The 20,220-nt window shown below is 46.1% G+C and overlaps 1 protein-coding gene across 5 annotated transcripts; it reads right to left on the reverse strand.

Annotated features, from left to right (window-relative positions):
• Window positions 1-1,561: 1,561 nt before the first annotated feature.
• Window positions 1,562-19,885, reverse strand: LOC149327817 (uncharacterized). 5 transcript variants are annotated; one of them, XM_089563091.1, is made up of 5 exons: window positions 18,395-19,885; window positions 12,770-12,903; window positions 11,122-11,231; window positions 7,941-8,126; window positions 1,562-3,626 (listed from the first exon to the last, which is right to left on the reverse strand). In XM_089563091.1, the coding sequence occupies exons 1-5, from the start codon at window positions 18,510-18,512 to the stop codon at window positions 3,581-3,583; spliced, it is 594 nt and encodes a 197-aa protein (XP_089419217.1). In that variant the 5' UTR covers window positions 18,513-19,885; the 3' UTR covers window positions 1,562-3,580. The 5 variants fall into 5 exon arrangements, 2 of the variants coding, with proteins under 2 accessions (XP_089419217.1, XP_089419216.1); XM_089563090.1 differs by lacking the exon at window positions 1,562-3,626 and having other exon boundaries at window positions 3,955-8,126; XR_016286203.1 differs by lacking the exon at window positions 7,941-8,126 and having other exon boundaries at window positions 12,703-19,885.
• Window positions 19,886-20,220: the final 335 nt, after the last annotated feature.

Raw genomic sequence — 20,220 nt, forward strand, 5'->3', positions numbered from 1 at the left:
CTTCTTAATCTCATCCACCCACCTAACTTTCTGCCGTCCCCTGCTACGTTTGCTTTCTCTTGAAATCCACTTCGTTACCCTTAAGGACCAGTGGTTATTTTGCATTCGCATTACATGCCCTGCCCAAGCCCATTTATTCCTCTTTATTTCAACTAAGATGTCAATAACCCGTGTTTGTTCCCTCACCCACTCCGCCCTCTTCTGATCTCTTAACGTTACACCTATCATTTTCCTTTCCATAGCTCGCTGCGTTGTCCTTAACTTAAGCTGAACCCTCTTTGTTAGCCTCCACGTTTCTGCGCCATAGGTGAGTACTGGTAAGAAACAGCTGTTGTATACTTTTCTCTTGCAGTGAAGGACAATATCATCCAACAATCAATGAGACCTCATATTAGTGGAAAGGTAAGCAAAATAACACACTAGCCAGTTAAGCCATATGGTTTTACCAGCGATGCCTGCCTTTTATGTATATTTTCCCTGCCGTGAAAGGCACAGACCGTATGAAGGAAGCTGCTGCTCATTTCATTTACATACATTTTTTTAGTGCATGCAGTAGGCAGGTGACCATCTAAATATCAGCATCAAACTACCGCATATTGCCGATTATACGTCGCCTTCGATTATAAGTCGACCCCCCAACTTGCGACCCCCTTTGGGCAAAAAAAGTTATACTCCGAATTTAGCTCAACGCTGCCGCACCCTGCGGTCCTGGCTCGGCCAAAAAGTTTTTCAGAAGGCCGAGACATAAAGAAACATTTATTCGTTCACGAGACATCTCTGACGTCGTCGTCGCTTGTGAGGACACAGTCGCGGTCATCATCTTATGAGCCACTGCTGCCGCTGGTTTGTCGATAACAAGTTGCTATCGTATTAAAACAAACCTTTGGCGCATATCTCAAATTCAAGTTTTTTTAAGCAGATCCACTTTTGCGCCTTGTCTGACAACTATTATGGAATTACGAGCGCACTGGGCGAGATATTATACGTGACTCGGTCGAAAGTACTTTTGACCCCGCATATAGGCCGACTTAAAAGGTGCACTGAAGAGGAATCTGAACTTGTCTTTTTGCCGTGGGAATTCGATCTACACGTTCCGAGCATTCTTAGAAACTTCGACTTATTGCCCTGTGTGGCCGATTTTCCTAATTAAATCGAATTAACGTGCGGCTCCCGCCTTTATTTTTTTAAATCTCCCCATATGGTGGGCGGAGTCGACAAACGCGTGGAGAGCCTTTCTGCCAGCTCCGTGGAGGCTCTGTTTTCGCTTTGTTTTGTTTCTTAGGTTTCCGTGAATAAATAGTTTCATTCGCAGACAATATAGCCGCAAAATAAGCCCACAGAAATAAAAATACACGCGGACTATTTGCTACTATGGATTACTACATATTACTCCGCCGATGGCAGAGTGGCAAGCCGCCATGGGACTGGATGAAAGGCACTCCATGCGTTGGTCGACTCCGCCCACCATACGGGGAGAATTCGAAAAAAAAAGGCGGAAGCCGGATGTTAATTCGATTTAATTAAGGAAATCGGCCACACAAGGCAATAAGTCAAAGTTTCAAAGAATGCTCGGAACGTGTAGATTGAGCTCCCGCAGCAAGAAGACGAGTTCAGATTCCTCTTCACTGCACCTTTAAGACTCCGCATATACGTCGACTCCGATTATAAGTCGACCCCCAACTTTGGAAGGAAATTTAAAAAAAACGTCGACTTATGCATGGCAACAGTATTCTTGCACAGCCGTGATTGTTTAGAAGCATGTCTATCTCAGGTTGCAGAAGCTAGACCAATATTTGACCACAGTTTTATAGGCCATACTCATCTGCCGTGACCGCCAGATTTTTTGTGCGAAATAAAAAAAAAACTTGCCCTCGCCAATTAGTGTCCTTTATTATTGAATGATGCACAAGAGAAATGCACAGGTCATCAATGAATTCCACTTGAGGGCACCCATGAGTCCCAAAGAGAGCTGACTTAAAATTCAGCCATCTTGGCAAACCCACACTTTCTACAGGTAGACCAGGCATAGAAACAAAGTAAATTTTTCAGAAGCTGCATTTATGGAATCGTGTATGCAGTAGTCGCTATTTATATGCTGTCATGCATCGCTAAGAAGACATGCACTTCATTGCTACCGCATCAGGTCACTACTGCAGTTTACATCCTCACATCAAACATCCTTTCCAAATGGCATAGAAAAAAAGCAGTGAGTACCAGTGACTAGAGAAGGCGATACCTGAATAGTATGTGCACATTAAGAGCAGCACAGAAAAGAGAAGGGGGGGGGGGGGGGGGGGCACTCGCCTTTGAGCCCCCCGACCAGATAAGATGCAGGTCACAATGACACAGCAGTAATAGTCATGTAATAAACCCAGTTGGCAACCTTGCCGAGTCTTTAACAAGGTGGGCAAAAAAGGTGTACAAGTATATGTACATGAAAAGTATTAACACAAATTAGACTAATAGAACCCAAAAGCTAAGAACGAAGTATTTACGTGTGAAGGATGGGACGCAACAAAATATTAACGTGAAAGCGGAGGTAAAGGAGACGGAAAGAAAGATGTGGAAAGAAAGAATGCAGGAAAAATCGGCGCTAGGTATATATAGGACACGAAAACAGGACATCAAAAAAGAGCGATTATTCAATAATTCGCGGGGCAGTTCACTGCTTTTTGAGGCTAGGACAGGGACTCTGAGAACAAAAACGTATAGGTCCAAATTTGAAGAAGTGGATATTTTGTGCTCTGCTTGTAAAACGGAAACGGAGACCATAGAGCACTTGGTTCTGAGGTGCGCAGAACTCCGCCCAGCCCTCCTAGAGGGGGCAGCAACAGCCATAGAGATAGCGCTGGGATTTGCTGGGGAGGACAGGCGAGTGGATGGGAAAAGCGTGACATTGACGAAGGGGAGGTTGCAGGATTGGTGGCGGAAATCAAGAGAGGGGTGAATTTGGAGGGGAAAAGGATAGACAGACTAGATATTGTAGGAGCGAAAGGGAAAGAAAGGGAAAAGAAAAATAAATTAACAATGGGGGAAGTATAGGCTAGGTGGCGAAAGCTAGCGCCCGGTACAAAGGGTAAAGCCATTATCATCCATCCATCCATTCAGATATGAAAATAAAGAAGCAAGAGACGGTGCTTAATTTCAGGTGCCCTTGAATAGTTTGTGCACACACATCTTGTGACGTTCCAAGGCTGATTTCTGGGTGAACTGTCGGGAACAGATGCTGCACCTGAAAGGCCTCTCTCCCGTGTGGGTTCGCATGTGGTCCTGCAGATGGCCTTTTTTCGAGAATGTGTGCCAGCAAAGGCCACACTTATGTGACTTCTTGCTGGTGTGATTCCAAAGGTGCTGAGTGAGCGATGCCTCGCTGCTCGTGGTGAACGAACAGACCTGACAGCACCACAGCCGCGTCTCCTGGTTGACACCGTCAAACGTCACCGCTGTATCTGCGGAGGCATCAGAGGTTTCAAAACTGACAGTCCGGTCCTTGACGGCGTTGGCTCCTATCTCTTTGCCAAAGGTGGCTGTGCTTGCAGTAGAAGCGGATATATCGTACTCCTGGCCAGGAAGCGTTGCATCACTGGCACCATTTGCTCCAAAACTTGCCACTATTAAAAATTCCCCTGGGAGAGGAAAAAAAAAGAGAAAGTATTGCTTGAGATTGAAGCACTTGGCTAAACACTGCATGTACAGTGGTGAGCAGCCTTGTCTAGAGCGCTCGGGCGGTGCACTTCCTTGCAAACAAATCCAGATTTTGTGGCAGCCTCTAGGGTCCAGCTGCAACGCTTGCACGGAAGTAGCGCCAGATAGCCTCGTAAACAAAGCAGGCACAAAAACTTTGCCCTGTAATGAGGGGCTGCTCTCTAATTTCGGTTTTTGTTACCAAGTGCGCACTGCTCAAGCGCTCTAGACAAGGCTGCTCACCACTGTACACTCGCCGTCAAAAGTAAATGGAAGGCGACTTTGTCAAAAAAAATTGAATTTCTTTAAACCTAAAGCATAATGGTCCATGTTTGTTGGTGCACAGTGCAATTCGCACAATCACAATTAGGCTGCACATATGTATTCAAGGATGCAAGAATAGGGGAGGCAATGATTAAACTTTTTTGTTAATATTGCCTTCCATTTACTTTTGATGGCACCTATATATTTGCGTGCTGCAAAGTAGCACTTTTCTGCATGCAGGTTCGGAAGGAATGAGCAACACAGTGAGGCACGCACCGCAAAGTGTTACTCGCCCCTTCTTAACATGTCTGCAAAAAAGTGTTCTATATAGTGCAAACTTATATAAAAAAAGTGTTCCAAGTGCACGAATGTAACAGTAGATTCTAAATACCAATATATGTGCTCCAGAAAAACTGTAAGACAACACTGGAATCTTCATCCACTCTAGCTATTGCATCTGCCACTAAATGCTACACTTTAAATGCATTTTTATGTGCAGAAATTTACTGAAGTGACTGAAGAATGACTACAGCTAAAGTACGGTTATCAAGCAGAATTTACTCCATAAGGGAAGGCTAAGGTAGAGAATAAATGTACGCCTTATAATCCTTTAACAACTAACAGGACCTTATAATCTGCAGCTTCACTGAAGCTACGATGGAAGCCACTGCGGGACATTCTTAAACTGATTCTGACTGCATCACGACTTGGTGTATCAAGGTCGCAGCAGAGGGCCGTTTTAGATCTTTGTTCCTGGTGAAATGTAAATGGTAAGAAAGTGAAACCATAACACCTATGCTCGGCAACACAATGCCTCAGCCACAAGGCTATGGTGGCAGGTATTTTGTCTGCCTCCAGCCCTGCTAGGCCTTGCATTGCATTTAAGAAAACCGTATCTTTGATGCATTGCGATTTGTCACAGGAACTTACTTGCTACAGCCATCCAGCAGTGGCTTCATCATCATCATCATCATCATCCTGACTACGCCCGCTGCAGGAAAAGGGCCTCTCCCATGTCTCTCTAATTAACCCAGTTCAGAGCTAGCTGCACCGCCTACCTGACCCCTCTTCCTGTCTCTTAATGTCATATCTATCATTTTGCTTGCTGTATTCATCATCATCATCATCAGCCGGACTACGCCCACTGCAGGGCAAAGGCCTCTCCCATGTCTCTCCTATTAACCCTGTCCTGCGCCAGCCGTGGCCACTGTATCCAAGCAAACTTCTTAATCTCATCCGCCCACCTAACTTTCTGCCGCCCCCTGCTACGCTTGCCTTCTCTTGGAATCCACTCCGTTACCCTTAAGGACCAGCGGTTATCTTGCCTTCGCATTACATGCCCTGCTGTATTGTACTCAATTAAAGCTGAACCCTTTTTGTTAGTTTCCATGTTTTTGCCCTACGGGTGAGTACCAGTAAGATAAAGCAGTGGCCTTAGAGCAACAGAAGTTTGTGGCGCAAAACGACTATTAATCCTGCAGACGACAAACAAGCGTGCATAGCACACTTTATAAAACATTGACTGGAACACAACAGTGAAAGAACGAAGATAGAAAAGGCAAACAAATGTAGTACAATGTTTTCAGTTCCAACAGAAGCAAGATAAGCTAGGACCGAAGGGGCTACAAAATGCTTTTGTTATACAGGGTGTTTCACATAACTTGAGCCGAGAATTAAAACAGCAGGAAACAGCAGCTGGGCGAGACCAACAAAATATTGTTTGCTATCAAATGGCACTTCTCTGAGTATATATTTCATTCTATTTAATAAATTATTTTGCTGAGATGAATTGTGGAAAATTTTTGTTATTCATTTTAGGGCCATAGTGCATTTCATTACGTTGTGGAGGGGTTTAGAAACAACCGATCCAGTTTTTTGTTGCAACATGCCTTTTGCATGGTCCTTTTTTCTGGCATTTAAAGAAAGCCATGAAATATGAAAAAGAATCACATGACTGCGCTCATGCACTATTCTGCTGCAGTGCTGCCAACCACGTTTTGAACAAACAAAACATGAGTGCGGACCATGCCCCAGTGAGTGGCCATCACTCAGTTCAACGGACTGCACAACGATACAAATAAAGATATCCTCACTGCTTTCCTTTTCTTTCTTTTTTTTTGTTCTGATTGTTGGGGGGGGGGGGGGATCCGACTGTGCGGTCTGCTCGTGGCCCCCCCTGCCACCAAATATGGACCGGTGCGGTTTCGGCTGCTAGGCTTTGTTTCGGTGCAACGCACAGCGGTGAGTGGAGCCGCCGGAACCCACTCTAGGGGTTGTGAGTCCCCAGGAAAGGGTACAGCAGTCTTTCCGTGACATTGTGAGCGTGTCGCGCCCACGATGCCCGTTGCTGCAGTGGGGGGGCAGGTCCGAATTCTTGGTACGGACTGGGTACGGGGAATCCGGCTAAAAAAGCAGAACTGGTGGCTAGAACGACTTGTTTGCTTTTTGGCGTGGGTAGACGCGGTCGTTTCAAATGTCAAAATTAAAGCCACACGGTTCCCTCTCGGTACGAGGGTGTACCACCCAGCCGTGGACACGTTGGTTTCCGATTCCGAAGAGCTCGGTGCCTCACGGGGGCATGCGGCTGGGCGAACCAAGCTTGGGTTTTGGGGAAGTCACCCTTAGGCTCGAAAAGTGATGGAGTTAGTAGCCCATTCGGGAGGCCAGTAAGCCCAGAAACTTGGGAAAGCCCGGCAGTTATACTGAACAACGATTAGTAGACCTGACGAAATCGCAGGGAGACATTGAGCGTGCTATCTCGTGGTAGCATGCGATGAGAACTGCGGACATCAACTGAGACTCCAGGCAAATGCAGGAGTCTCACATACTATGTCAGGGTCGATCGCCGGTGGAGCATCGTTTGTGAAAACCGTGAAAGGGTTCCCGCTGTGTGTGTGACTACCTTGGAGTAAGAGCCGAAGCACTGAACGAGTGGTGTGAAAACTTCATCATCTTAGTAGTGTCGGACGGTCGGGGTGGCGGAACCTGGCTTGGGGGAGGAGATCCTTGTCGAGCCCCCGTAGGTTTCCCTGTCTCGGACGGTCGGAGATCCCGGCAAAACGTTCTCTGTGGTGTGGGAGTGCGCTCGACGCCGAGGGCCTACTATTGGTGGAGCTGAGTGCTCGCCCTCTAAGGAGGCCTGAAAAGGAGCTCAGGATCAATCAAATATGAAATCTGACTGTGCAGCCTGCTCGTGCCCCCAACCCCCCCTGCCAACGGATACGGGCCGGTGTAGTTTCGGCTACTAGGCTTTGTTCCGGTGCAATGCCAGCGGTGGGGATGGGACGGCCGGGACCCATCCTCCGGGGATGCAAAACCCCATGGGAGTGGCAGCGACTCCCAGGCGACTGTGAGGGCAGAGTCGCGCGTGTGAGATCCGATGCATGAGCGAAGGCAGGCTTGGGTTTATAGTCAGGTTGGACCCATGAAATCCGTCACGGAAGGCATGTCAAAAGATCCAAAGGTTTTCAGATACATGCTACTTCCCTTCGCACGCGGGGGCGTGCAAGTCTGGCTACCGACGCGTCGGTTTCTGGTTACGGAGAAACCAGGTCCGCACGGGGATTCACAGTAGCCAGGCTCTGAAACAGCGCCTTGGGGAAGTGGCCTTACGGCCGGCCACAGGGCTGTAATGGCCTTTGCGGGTCGCCGGAGGATGGGAGCGTAGTACGACCTCGAAAGCGTCCAGCAAAAACCGTCGATGTTGTGAAGTACCGATAGAGTAGGCCCGGGCCATCTCACCCTCAGCCACGTTCTTGGTTTGTGGCCCGGTCGCCCGGCCTTGAACACTCCCTCCTCAGTAGGAGAAGAGCAAGCTAGGGGAGAAAATAAGTGCACGGTTGGTTGGTTGGAAGCACAGATGGGTCCCCACGGAGGTGTTAGGTCATGATGCCGAGGGCCGGGGGGCCGTTAGGCAGACGACCTAAGCCTCTATTGGCTGGATCACATCACACATACTTCCGGTGTCTGAAAAACCGCGAAAAGCACTCAACGGTAAGTAGCTGGCTGGTCGGAAACTCCCCCTGGGGTCGTGGAGGGCCCCAGGTAGCTGACCCCGTGTTAGGTTCTCCTGTCTCTGGCAGTCGGAGCCCGCTGCGTATGGTGGGTGGTCGGGCATCCCGTGAGTGGGGCCGCACCATTGGGCAGTCTCGATGCTCTCCCTGCCCTGGCCAGGCAGGCTAGAAATGGAGTCGAGATAATCGAAGGATCAGAGCAAAAACCTCGCTGTCCCCATTCCCATTCACAATTCCTAACCCATTCGTGACAACCATTCAACCCATCCCTTTTACCCATCCTTCCCGCTACTTCCCAGGGGAGATCAGGGGAGTCTCCCCGGGCCCGCTCCCCCGGCTGTGGGTCGCTACAGTAGCTTTTCCCTTTTCCTTTTTCCTTTCCACCTACCGGTGGTAAAATTAGCAGTTGCCCACGGGCCTATTCTTTTATTTTCGAATTGGGTTAAGCCTGTTGTATGTATTAGGTGCAGGCAGGGGCTTATTATTTTTATTTCCATTTAGGTCGCCCCAAACTATTCATTGTTGGCAGCCTGCCTATCATATATCACGTATCACAGCATGCCACGTGCCATGTTCTATAAAAATGTGCTGACGCACTTTCAAGACTGCCAACAAAAGCGTCAGTCGATCACTCCAAGACAACGATAATGCGGGTTACGTCCACTCAGAACGCATTTGGCAGCACTACAATATGGTAGCGGAAGTGCAGAGTCAAGTAATTTTTTTTTCATATTTCACGGGCTTTCTATAGACGTTTGAAAAAAGGGCCACATAGGAGATACGCTGCTACGAAAATCTGGATCAGCTGCTTCTTAACTCCCTCTACAACTTAAAGCAAGGCACTCTACCCTTAAAAGAATATTAAAAATTTTGCATAATTTTTTATTTAGTAAACTAATTAAGTGGAATATAAAAAATACCCAGACGAGCACCACACAACTGGAAACAGTATGTTGTTGGTCTCACACAGCTGTGGTGCAGCACTGTTGTTAATCTTTGGCTCAAGTTATGGAAACACCTCGTATATATATATTACAACACCAATTAAATATGACAATGTCAACAAGAGTTACACCCTGTCTCTCATTCTCGTGACTTTACATGAAGAAACAGAAATAATGTAAATAGAGACACTGGTATCCATATGGCACATATCTACAACTCTGGTTATAATCCTTAAACATGTAAAGCCTGTAAGAAAACAATACTGCAACTTTTGCCATTAGTAATACTAAGATCTATGATGCACGAATGTAATTATAGCACCCACATGACCACAGAAACAACCCAAGAACTATTAAACTGCAATAAAGGTACAAACGAGCATAATTGTCAACCATCACAAATACACACAACCTTAACCACGTGCAATGGAAAACATTGTACCTTGACAGCAATGTTTGCAGTACTGAAAAACACATACAATAGCCAGAAAGTACGTGGATAAAATCAATCCTCATAACAACCAACCAGAGCATCCACAATTTAGTCGAACAATGTTGGACATTTAGCGAGACAAAAATAATTGTCGACACCAATCCTGGTCATTCAGTTGCACTGAGGTACATTTTCAGTTTGTCCAGAATAATTTAAACAGAACAAGAAATTTAAATAAAATAACAACTCTGGGTTCAACAATCGTGTCATCTGTTAATGAGCATTTTTCAATGGCAAAACACTTAGGGACTAATGACAAACTGTTAAAAACTGTTTATCATTCAATCACCTCCATGTCAAAGAGCAATCTGCGAGCAACACCAACTTACATCCAACAGAAATTAAATGTTTGTGTGCAGACAGGCCTCGTCCGCCAATTTTCTCTTTCAGCACCTCCCCCCCCCCCCCCCCCCCAAAAAAAAAGAAAGAAATAAAAATGCCAGGCAACTATACCACTGCAAAGTGACTGCCTCACGTTCAAATAACCGAATAAGTTCACTAGTTGTGGTGAAAAATCAACAGGTATAACAAGCATTGATCTACATTCACAAAGTTGGGGCAGCCAAAACTAAACTAAGCTGGAGCTGAAATACAAGCTTAAAGGGAAGCTGAAACGGTTTTTTGAGAATTCGAGATTATTTAAGAATTCGAATCTATCACACTTCTAGGTAAAGCATGCAAAGTATTTTTGCACTAGCATTTAAATCGGTGACATAATCGTCGAATTAAACCGCGACATTGTTTAGGCTTCTCCTCACTACTTTGGAGGAGTGCGAGGAAACTCAGCAATGACGTCATTGTTTCCGAAATTTCAATGTCCACTGCTTACACCTACATGCTGCTGTGCGTCGTCAGATGGCGGCAAACAATGCATTGTGAGCTTCACCTTCGATGGCGTCGGTTTTCTTCCATGGAATAACCCTTTCTTCGCTGGAAACGTAGTGCCGTCATACGTGACGTCATTATCGGGGCCTCTGCCTATCGCTGTGCACTCCAGAGAAGCTGAACGCCGACGACGACTTTATTCGGTGATTACGCCATCATTTCAAATGCTAGAGCAAAACGGTTTCGCAGGCTTTACTAGCACATTTCACTCATTCGGCAACCTTAAACTTATCGAATTCTAAAACCACTTCAGTTGTCCTTTAAAGCATTTCAGATACTCTACTTACCAAAGATCACCTGCTTAACAGTTGACAAAAAAGTGCGCACAATCGATACACTACAACTGATGCGGCAGGAATCCGTTACCATTAGGCATATTCGCTTTGGGTTCTCTTATATGCATTTATGTACTCTCGTTGCGCAGCGACTGAGTGACATAGAGACATTTATTAAAGGCCTTTCTCAACCACCACCCATCGCCTCCCACCCTCTCTTTGTCTTCCCTCTCTCTCCTCCTTTCCTCTGAAAGTGGAGAGAGAGGCTTTAGTGAGCACTGTCAACAGACGTTTCTTCTTGGACTTAGGCCTCTAATGCTACACTAAAGAAAGTTGTTTGAAGGACAGAAATTTAAGCCAGAATCCTTCACACACGCTACTTTTACATGTTTTGTCATCTTACAACATTTTACGCGCTTCAAAACAGCACAAAAACTGTAAACCACATGGGTTGCAATAACGGAATTTCAACAAGAGCTACACACAACCAGAATCAGCCACAGCAAAATCAGGCAATGTGATTTCAGTATATGATCAAATGATCATGAGGGCAGTCACTGTACTTGATTGCCTGAAGTGCGGACTTGAAAAGCAGAGTCAGCTTAAGGTGGGATGCTTGAACCGCTGCGCTTCTTCCATTCGCATTCTTCAAAAGGGTGCTTTCTTGTGCCACCTAGAAAAGCAGCAAATAATAAGCTTGGCAGGACGTGCCAGCAGATTTTGCCACCAGCACCAATGTCAATTTATTTCCCGAGTTTCATGCCTATGTGTGCCTTCGAAACAAAAAATAAATACCAAACCCGGTGATTTTAATTTCATAAATGGTATTTTAATATTGGGGTTTCAAATTATTATGACAGATTGTAAATAATAACTTGGGAGTGCGTCCTGAACCTTATTCTAAATGAAGAAAATGGGATAACATTTGGAAGTTGGTCCACCCCAATTGTTCCAAATGACCCCCCAAATTTTGGAAGCAAGTCCACCTTAGAAAATGAAATAAGGTGCATTAGTTCATGGATTAAGGTAGATTCCTGGGGATTAGCGGGTGGGTTGGTGCGGATTAGGGAGGATCAGTGGATGGATTAGAGTGGAGGAGTGGGTAAAGTTAGCATAATCTCATGTGTTAATCCAATGGAAGGTACTTAAACATTCTAGTACTCAGATTTTTAAATTTGTTGGTGCTGATCACCTCACGACCCTCTCAACCAATCAGGGCATTTCGTAAAAAACGACTTTTAAATGCTATCACACTAAAATGTTGAACATTCGTGTAAAACATTTTTTATTGATGTTTTCCTTCAAAAAAACTGAAGAACTGGCTTTCTAGGGCTGGATATACTATTTAGGCGAAAAAAATATTGGTTCTCAATGAAAATGATAAACTGCACCTTAAAAGGTTGAAGTGTTTTGCCATTAGAGAATAAATAAGCTATTTAATGCAACTGCATTCTATCTCATAACTCTCTTGCAGCACTATTGACACTAGAGACCTCCTCAGTCACTCAGGAGAATGCGTTGAAAATGTTCCTCCGTGCTTCGTCCTCTGCTTGTCTTCTGTTCGCAGTGTATGCAGATATGATTGGAAATCACATAGACACTGTCTACGTGCCAGACACTGAAGGAAAATTAGGCAGTTTTGGAATAGCGTATGCATGCTTATGAACACTAACCGCAAGCATTCCATAGGGTGTTATGCTGCTTGCCACATATGCAAGTGGAGATGCAATGACAGATAGATTGGTTTGGTTTGGTTTTATGGAGTTTAACGTCCCAAAGCGACTAAGGCTATGAGAGACACCGTAGTGGAGGGCTCCGGAAATTTCGACCACCTGGGGTTCTTTAACGTGCACTGACATCGCACAGTACACGGGCCTCGAATTTCTCCTCCAAAGAAATTCAACCACCGCGGCCGGGATCGAACCTGCGTTTTTCGGATCAGCAGCCGAGCACCATAACCACTGAGCCACCGCGGCGGCTACGACAGATAGAGAGATAGACAGCTACTTGAGGCCATACCCTTTGTAATAGGTGGACAATGCTAAGTTGGGAGCCAAAATGGAGTGATGAAAAAGAGAAAAAAAGGCAAAACAAAAATGAAAGAACAAAAGAAAAAGTTGCAGGGAAACATCGGCTTCATTCACATCCAACCCTGTGGCTTCGCACAGTTAGACACAATGCTCCATCAGTTGACGCTTCGAGTCACAGTACCGCCTCATTCTTGTCACGGTAGCTGCCATCTTCATCGTTCACTCCAGGGCCGTGTAACCAGAGCCCCTGTGGAAAGGTGGCGCCATCTGTCACCGTCAGGGGCACTGGGGATAACTTCCGTCCATCGGCGACATCTGGTTTTGAGAACAGAAACCATTTTTGTCAACAAACTGACATCCTTCTTTAGGCCCTGATGCAGCAGAATCATTGCTCGAAATAAGAAATAAAGGAAATTTATTGCTCACGAGTTTTGCTGCAGGTGAGACGAGACAAAGTAAAAGCTTGATGCGCCAGTTATGGCCAGTGAACACACTAAAAAAACCCAGTAACAAGACAAATTCACTTCAAAGCAAGGGGCCCTGCTTCGAAGCACACTGCCATGTTGGAAACACTTTTTTAGCATGAGCGAGAATTGCGTATGCAAGAGTCTTGCAAGGTAAACTGTGAAAATAGCGTACATAACGCACGCATACAGTAAGGTTTGATTTGAAATAGCGTTTGGGACATGTGCACTTTAAAGCCCGCTATCCCATATGATCATTTTATACTGTCACTACAATCCACAGCGTCGGAATGACGCCACTAAGCACTGTCAATGTCAGTTTCAGCATTCTTGTCTCATGCCATGAAGCCAAAATTTGAGGACGAAAGAGAAGGAGCAAATGCAACAGTCATTCTGGGCAGGTATAACTGCAGAAAGAGATTAAATTATGAACAATAAACTTATTAAAGTCATTAGAAATGAACGCTTTTACTTCTTAACAAAATAATTACGGAGGGCACTTAAGACTGCTTATGCGCACTGAATACAAAAGCATGTGTGTCGCATCGTGGGCTACCAGTTAACTATGTTTGTTTACTAGTTAGTACTAATGTCTCAGGGGCCTTTAGGTCAAAGACCCCTTTAATAAAGATCACACGACGTATGCATACATTTAAAGCAGCGCTTTAACCAAGCCGTACAAACGGGCCTGCATGGCCTAGGGTTTGTGTGTCTGACTCACAACTCAAGGGTCAGAAGCCACATCGCTTCCAGTTTTCCCTTGCGGTTTAGCTGACCCCACTTCAGGATTAACGACGTCAATTCTGTTTTAACTTCCGGTTTTGTTGACGGCACTTCTGGTCTCTAGGACCATGGTGACGTCATTGGAGTTTTTGGACTGTTTTGTCTGGACAACAACACTGGGTTCCGTTGGAAATGAGCCATAGAGTGCTTTCATATTAAAAAATCTCTCTGTTTTCCACTTACAGCATATAATGAAAGCTAATCCGAACATTCATTTTCATACCCTCATTTACCATACTTCACAAACTGCATTGAAACACTGAGTGTGCACATTAAAATGACTTGTCATCAAGAATCATAAGAAAGGCGGCATTGGAGAGATAATTTCCAGTCATGTTGCTGCTATACCCTTATCCCTCATTGCTCAAGTTCCTGAGGTGTCACTGGATGCCACAGTGTGCCTGATGTATACAGCCACAACTCAAAATGACCCCAATAATTGTTAATACAGCTCTCAAGGCACTGAACAATTAAAGGGGTTGCGAAACACTGCTTGGGGGGATACCGGCTATACTTCAGGTGGATTCTTTATGTCACACAGATGCTGACTTAAAAAGAATGACAGGAATCGATGCACAGGAACGGGAGTTATTCAATGACGAAATTTCAAAACGCAAGCAAACAAAACGCTGCCCTCAACTCGATTTTGGCGGGGCTTCCCACTCCTATTTCGCTCTCCCAATGACGGCACCTGGCGCAACCAATCAAAACAGCTTGCCAGAGCACGTCGCGGAAGTTTGCACTCCATGGTTGCCTGATCTCTGCAACTCGTTCTTGCCGAGACTGGCAGCGTCGTTTCAATGCCAGAGCCCCTGGTGGTGTAGGTTTATTTTACTTGCTTTGCAGGGCTTTTATCTAAGACAAATAAGTTGTTTTTGTTGATCTAATACAAAACACCGACAGGTGACGAAATGTGTCAGTATATTTACTGTTTGTTCAATCATTAAGCTCGCGCCAGGTGATGTCATATCCGCTGCTAAAACCTGCACTGTGTGGGGACACCATCAGAGCCATGAATTTGTTTTTGGGAGGACATTAAAATATTAAAAAACGGAATACACGTGGTATTACCGACGCTAATAGCACCATTGTAACTCACTGTATGCGATCAACAGGCAACACAGTCAACTAAGATTGTGTTTCTGGGCCCCTTTAATGCCCCGTGCCTCTCTCTATGTGAGTAGATACTAATTAATGTAGACACACAAAGACAAACTTGCACCAGTACTCATCTAACATATGCGAAATAGATTCTGTATGAAAACCTGCAACCTCGACTTCTCCATACAGCTTAGCTCAGACAAGATGGCCACCAGCCTTGCCACTTAAACACTACGGAATCTGGGGGTCACACACAACGAGCGAGAAAAGCATGGATATGTCAGCTGTGTGGTCCAATCTCATTCAAGATGCTTCATTTAAGACATGTAAGGACGTCTAGCAGCAGAAAATGTCACAAGGTTCACATCCGTTAGATGGCAATGAAGAGAATCTGTACACCTTGGTACAATCGCTGCAATGGAAGGAGCTATGCTGGTTCGAGGCTGCAAAGTGGGGACTACATCTGCCATCACCCCAAGGTAATTGCTTTGCCAGCTGGGCTGAATAAGTGGTCCACGCCTCATTGCCGAGTAGTGGATGCTCTTAGAACTGTGTCCTTGAACACAGTGAGCCAGCAACACGATGATGGGACAGCCTGTTTCTCAACTACCAGCCTGGGAATGCTTCCGGAAGGGCAAATATGAAGCAACATTTTTCTTAGAGTTTTAACGCAGCAGAGATACAAAAATCTCGACTGTATTTTCTTTCAATTTGTTTTCACTGTCATGCACACGCAGTCACTGATCATGGATTATGAACTCTCTACGAACAGAGACTAATGCATAAGTGGGCTGCTAAACCCATTTCCACACAATATGACATTTTTTATATGTAATCATTAAACTATAACAACTAAAATGGCTGCATTTTAAGTTAATTTCATTCATTACTAACAGAAGGCCACCTTTACACTTTCAAACAGGAGGACCTTCTCCTGTACTAAAGGTGAACAGGTAGCGATAATTCCGTTAAAATCTGTGCCCTGAACGAAAACATGAGTGGCTTGGAAGTCAAGAAGGTAGTAGCATGACATCACGATTAAAGGACAATGAACACTAAATTTTTGCATGCGTGTTTTCTTCGTTCAATGCGTTAGACATCAGCATAGCTGATGAATACACAGAGCAAGGCAAAGACGAGGGACAGGAACAGTAACAGACAAACACGGGCGCTGTCCCTAGGAAATGGGAAAAGGGACTAGGAAATGGGTACGAAGATTGTTGACAAGTGTGTTTAGTGGGTAGAATGGATACTTTTGATCATTTTCAGTAAGTAAATCTTTAGAACAGTGCTGGCAATATATTGTCACAGGCCAGACGGAGCACAGTCGTAGATGTAGAGGGGAACCGTAGAACGGCTGAGGTTTTAATCGCCCAGACCAGAGCTAGCTCGAGCACGCCTCACGCGAACGTGACCGCTTCGTCCTCATCACAGCTTAGTGCGCAGGTAGCTCGAGCCAGGTTCGTGACATTAGTCCCCCGAAAAAGAAAAATATCGTTCCGATGCGAGGGTATGTACAAAGCAGAAATAGAAGTAAAAAGAAACAAAATGTAGAAAATCGAAAGGGAATGCCGCTGGATAGAGTAAACGAACAGTAAAAGCAGGAAGACAATGCTAAAAAAAAATGAAAAAAAAAAATTAAAACGCAGAACCCGAACAGTTTAAAGGGGAGCGTCATCGCTCTCACGTGAGAAGTATGGCTTAAGTCGCATTACATGCACAATGTCAATCCGTGGTTGCCGACAACCGATAGCCACAGTTCCACGTGGAACATCCTCATAATCCACATTGCCAACACGATGGAGTACCTCATAAGGTCTGAAATATCGGTGCAGCAGTTTTTTGGACAACATTATCAATTTTAAAAACTGTGTTTTTTTAAATTCACAGGCCACTGATCAGCATGTAGTGACGGTTATTGGGAACTGCTTTTCTAAACAGTATATGTCATGACTATAGTGATGTCATGGTGAGCATTAGGCCACTAGATGATGTCATTCACTGCAGTGATGACAGCCACGTCCTGGGCACACTTCCAGTAGCCAGAAAAGTCGTCTGTTTGTGCTGCAGCAGGAACACCTCCAGTGTGCGTGAGCTAGGTCAATGCCTTCGCACACACGGATCCAATTTGCCACTGCCACGCCCACTGCAGGACCGTTACTGCTGACAATGACCGACAAGAAGAAAGAGAAAGGCAATGACTGATATATCTGCGGGAAGGCAAAGACCCACGTTTGGAAATACAGGCACGACAACCAGAAGTCGGCAATGATGATGTATTCATGGGTGAGGCGTGGTTGCCAGGTTACAATTTTTTTTTTTTTCTGGTGTCTCGGCACCCATGAGTTGACGGAGAGAGGAGGACCACAATTTTTACAAGCAGATATTTTTGGAGTTGAAGCTAGCTCAAAATTTACTGCGGTCGGGTAACGAGTGATGGAATACCTATGACTTGTCTGCGTTAATTAAGCTTTGTAAATGCCGCTTCCTGGTCCCTCCAAAGGGCAATAGCCCCGCCGCGGTGGCTCAGTGGTTACGGCGCTCAGCTGCTGACCCAAAAGTCGCGGGTTCGATCCCGGCCGCGGCGGCTGAATATCGATGAAGGCGAAATTCTAGAGGCCCGTGTACTGTGCGATGTCAGTGCACGTTAAAGAACCCCAGGTGGTCGAAATTCCCGGAGCCCTCCACTACGGCGTCCCTCATAGCCTGAGGTGCTTTGGGACGTTAAACCCCAATAAACCAAACCAAACCAAAGGACAATAGGACTGCCCCTACCCACTTCTCTCCTCCGAGAGTTGCCTGTAAATAGCATGAGATGACGTGCTGCAACAATATAGGGACAGATTGTAGGCCCAATGGTGGCGGCCTAAGTGAGTTGCATTGTGCCTCTTGGCAAGGTGCCTGCTGTTGACAGCATAAGGGTTTGTGGGCAGTGTGTCATGTGCGTGCCCACAGCCACAAAATTCTGAGATTTTGCTACCTCTTTCTATGCTCCCTTTACTTTAGATAGAGCTTTGATTCTGGTGAGGTAGGAAGTGAACTGAAAAGGTTGATCACAGTTTCACATAACATAATCGGAGTGAGAATGTGCAGCAATGGATGTGACACTGTCGAAGAGACAAGGTATCAACAGCTGTGCAGGACCGATTGCTCCTGGCCTCTCTGTCCGAGAGGCTGCTCAATCCCATGGCAGCACTTTCATGTAAAGATAGGAGCACCACACACAGTCAGACCATAGCCGTCGCCAAGGCTGCAACAGCATGGAGATGGCTGCATAATGAAACAAGCCTGTGGTGTAACCTTCGATGCATAAAACGAGCACAACAGTGTTTGCTTCAGGACCTTTGCACCATAGTTTACCTACTTCGATAACCACGGCGTAGCCCAGTTACACAAAGCTGCCAATGAGTCGCTCTGTTCCCAGTGGCAATTGCAAGACGCGAAGATGGAGCACCCACCGCACGGTCTCACAGTCATGGGCATCATTCCGTAGTCCACAATCGAGGTGCCGCAACAAAGAGCTGAATGCGACCCGCTCTTCACACTCACTCCAGTCGTCTCACGTTGCTCATGCATTCCAACCACACTGCTGTGCCTTGGTGGGCACCAAAAGCCCCGTGCCTTATGATGATGAAGGAAAAGTGCCGTCGCTCAGAACACGCTTCTTCGATTTGTTAAATCTTTGATTTGTTACACTAAGCACATTCATTAGCTTGCAACCAGTTTATCCTCTTCTCTTGGCCCTCCTCACTGAACCCTGGCCAATTCCCCTTCGTGGGTAGGTGCCTCTCGTTTTGTTTTAAGGGATATTTACTGCCCACGGGCATAAAGGGTGTATGTAATGATGGCTAAAAAAAAAGGATAGTGAAATGAATGAAAATAGGTTGGCTGATCTAATGAAGTCGAGGAGTGAGCGATGATGCGTACACTGCATCCAAGCGGTAAATGATTAATGGACTGTTCGGACAGAGATTCGCCGCTGCCAGGTGCCGGACTTTCGTCCGCTTCAGCGCCGTACAAACTCACAGCAAGTGGTGGATATTGGTCTCAGTGTCACAAAAAAGGATGGTTAAATGAATGAAAATCGGTTGGCCGATCTAATGAAGTCGAGGAGTGAGCGCTGATGCGGACACTAATCTATGGACTGTTCGGACAGACTCGCTGCCGTCAGGTGCCGGACTCTCGTCGGCTTCAGCGTCGTACAAACCCACAGGAAGTGATGGATATTGGTCTCAGTGTTTTTGATTAACAGACTGAAAATCCAGGGCGAATATATAAGTCTCGAGATTGAGGCTACTTTCGAAGTCTGGCAATCCTCATGCTCCAGGCCCGCCGAAACATTCTCATCGTTCACGTTAGGTGTTCATCCTTAGGTCCTGCTTACGAACTCCCTCAGGAGAAAATGATAAGCCGATTAAAATAAAAAAGCGGCTAGTGTCGTTCACAGTTTTCGCCCACTTTGAGGCCTCATGATTTGATGCACAATCACAGCACAGCACGAATTACATTCAACCGAACTGAAAACCGTCGCGCAAAGTCGACAGATGTGGACGGCGCCATGTTGGCTCGACTCGGCTGCAATCCGGAGAGTGGCTACTGAAAAGTTTACTAGCCATAAATCCACTTTCTGTTGCCAGTTTCGCACTTGTTCTTTCGGTTTTGTCATAACTTGAGCCAAACTTTGCCGCATAGGAACTAAAACAAAAAGGCTCGAAGCTGCCTTCGTCAAGCCACTACAATGCTGTTTACTTTCTGGTCGGACCTCGTCTAAAGAGGCACAGCCTAGTGCAAAGATGACGTCAAAAGTCCGTTCTAGGCATGGAGGATGGTTCTAGGCATGGTTCTAGGCATACAAGTTTGTAGCAACGTGCAAAAGCAAGAGGCGCCTGCGTGCTGTGCTATGTCAGCGCACGTAAAGATCCCCAGGTGGTCGAAATTATTCTGGAGACCTCCACTACGGCACCTCTTTCTCTCTTCTTTCACTCCAACCTTCCTCCCTTCCCTTACGGCGCGGTTCAGGTGTCCGCCGAGATATGTGATACAGATTAGTGCACTGCACGGGCTCGGGCCGGCCCGAAAGCCCGGGCCCGGCCCGGCCCGCGGGCCGGGCCGGGCCGGGACATGATTTGTTTTGCCGGGCCTGGGCCGGGCCCGGGCCTGAAGTTGCGGGCCCGGGCCGGGCTCGGGCTTAAAGCGGCGGACCCGAGTCGGGCTTGGGTCCGTAAAGAAACGGCTGTTGTCCGACTATTCATTCACTATTGCAGAGTGAAGTACACAACTGCGG

The sequence above is a fragment of the Amblyomma mixtum genome, chromosome 10 (assembly GCF_055824585.1).
Source record: "Amblyomma mixtum isolate Tamu chromosome 10, ASM5582458v1, whole genome shotgun sequence".
In the NCBI taxonomy this organism is placed as follows: domain Eukaryota; kingdom Metazoa; phylum Arthropoda; class Arachnida; order Ixodida; family Ixodidae; genus Amblyomma; species Amblyomma mixtum.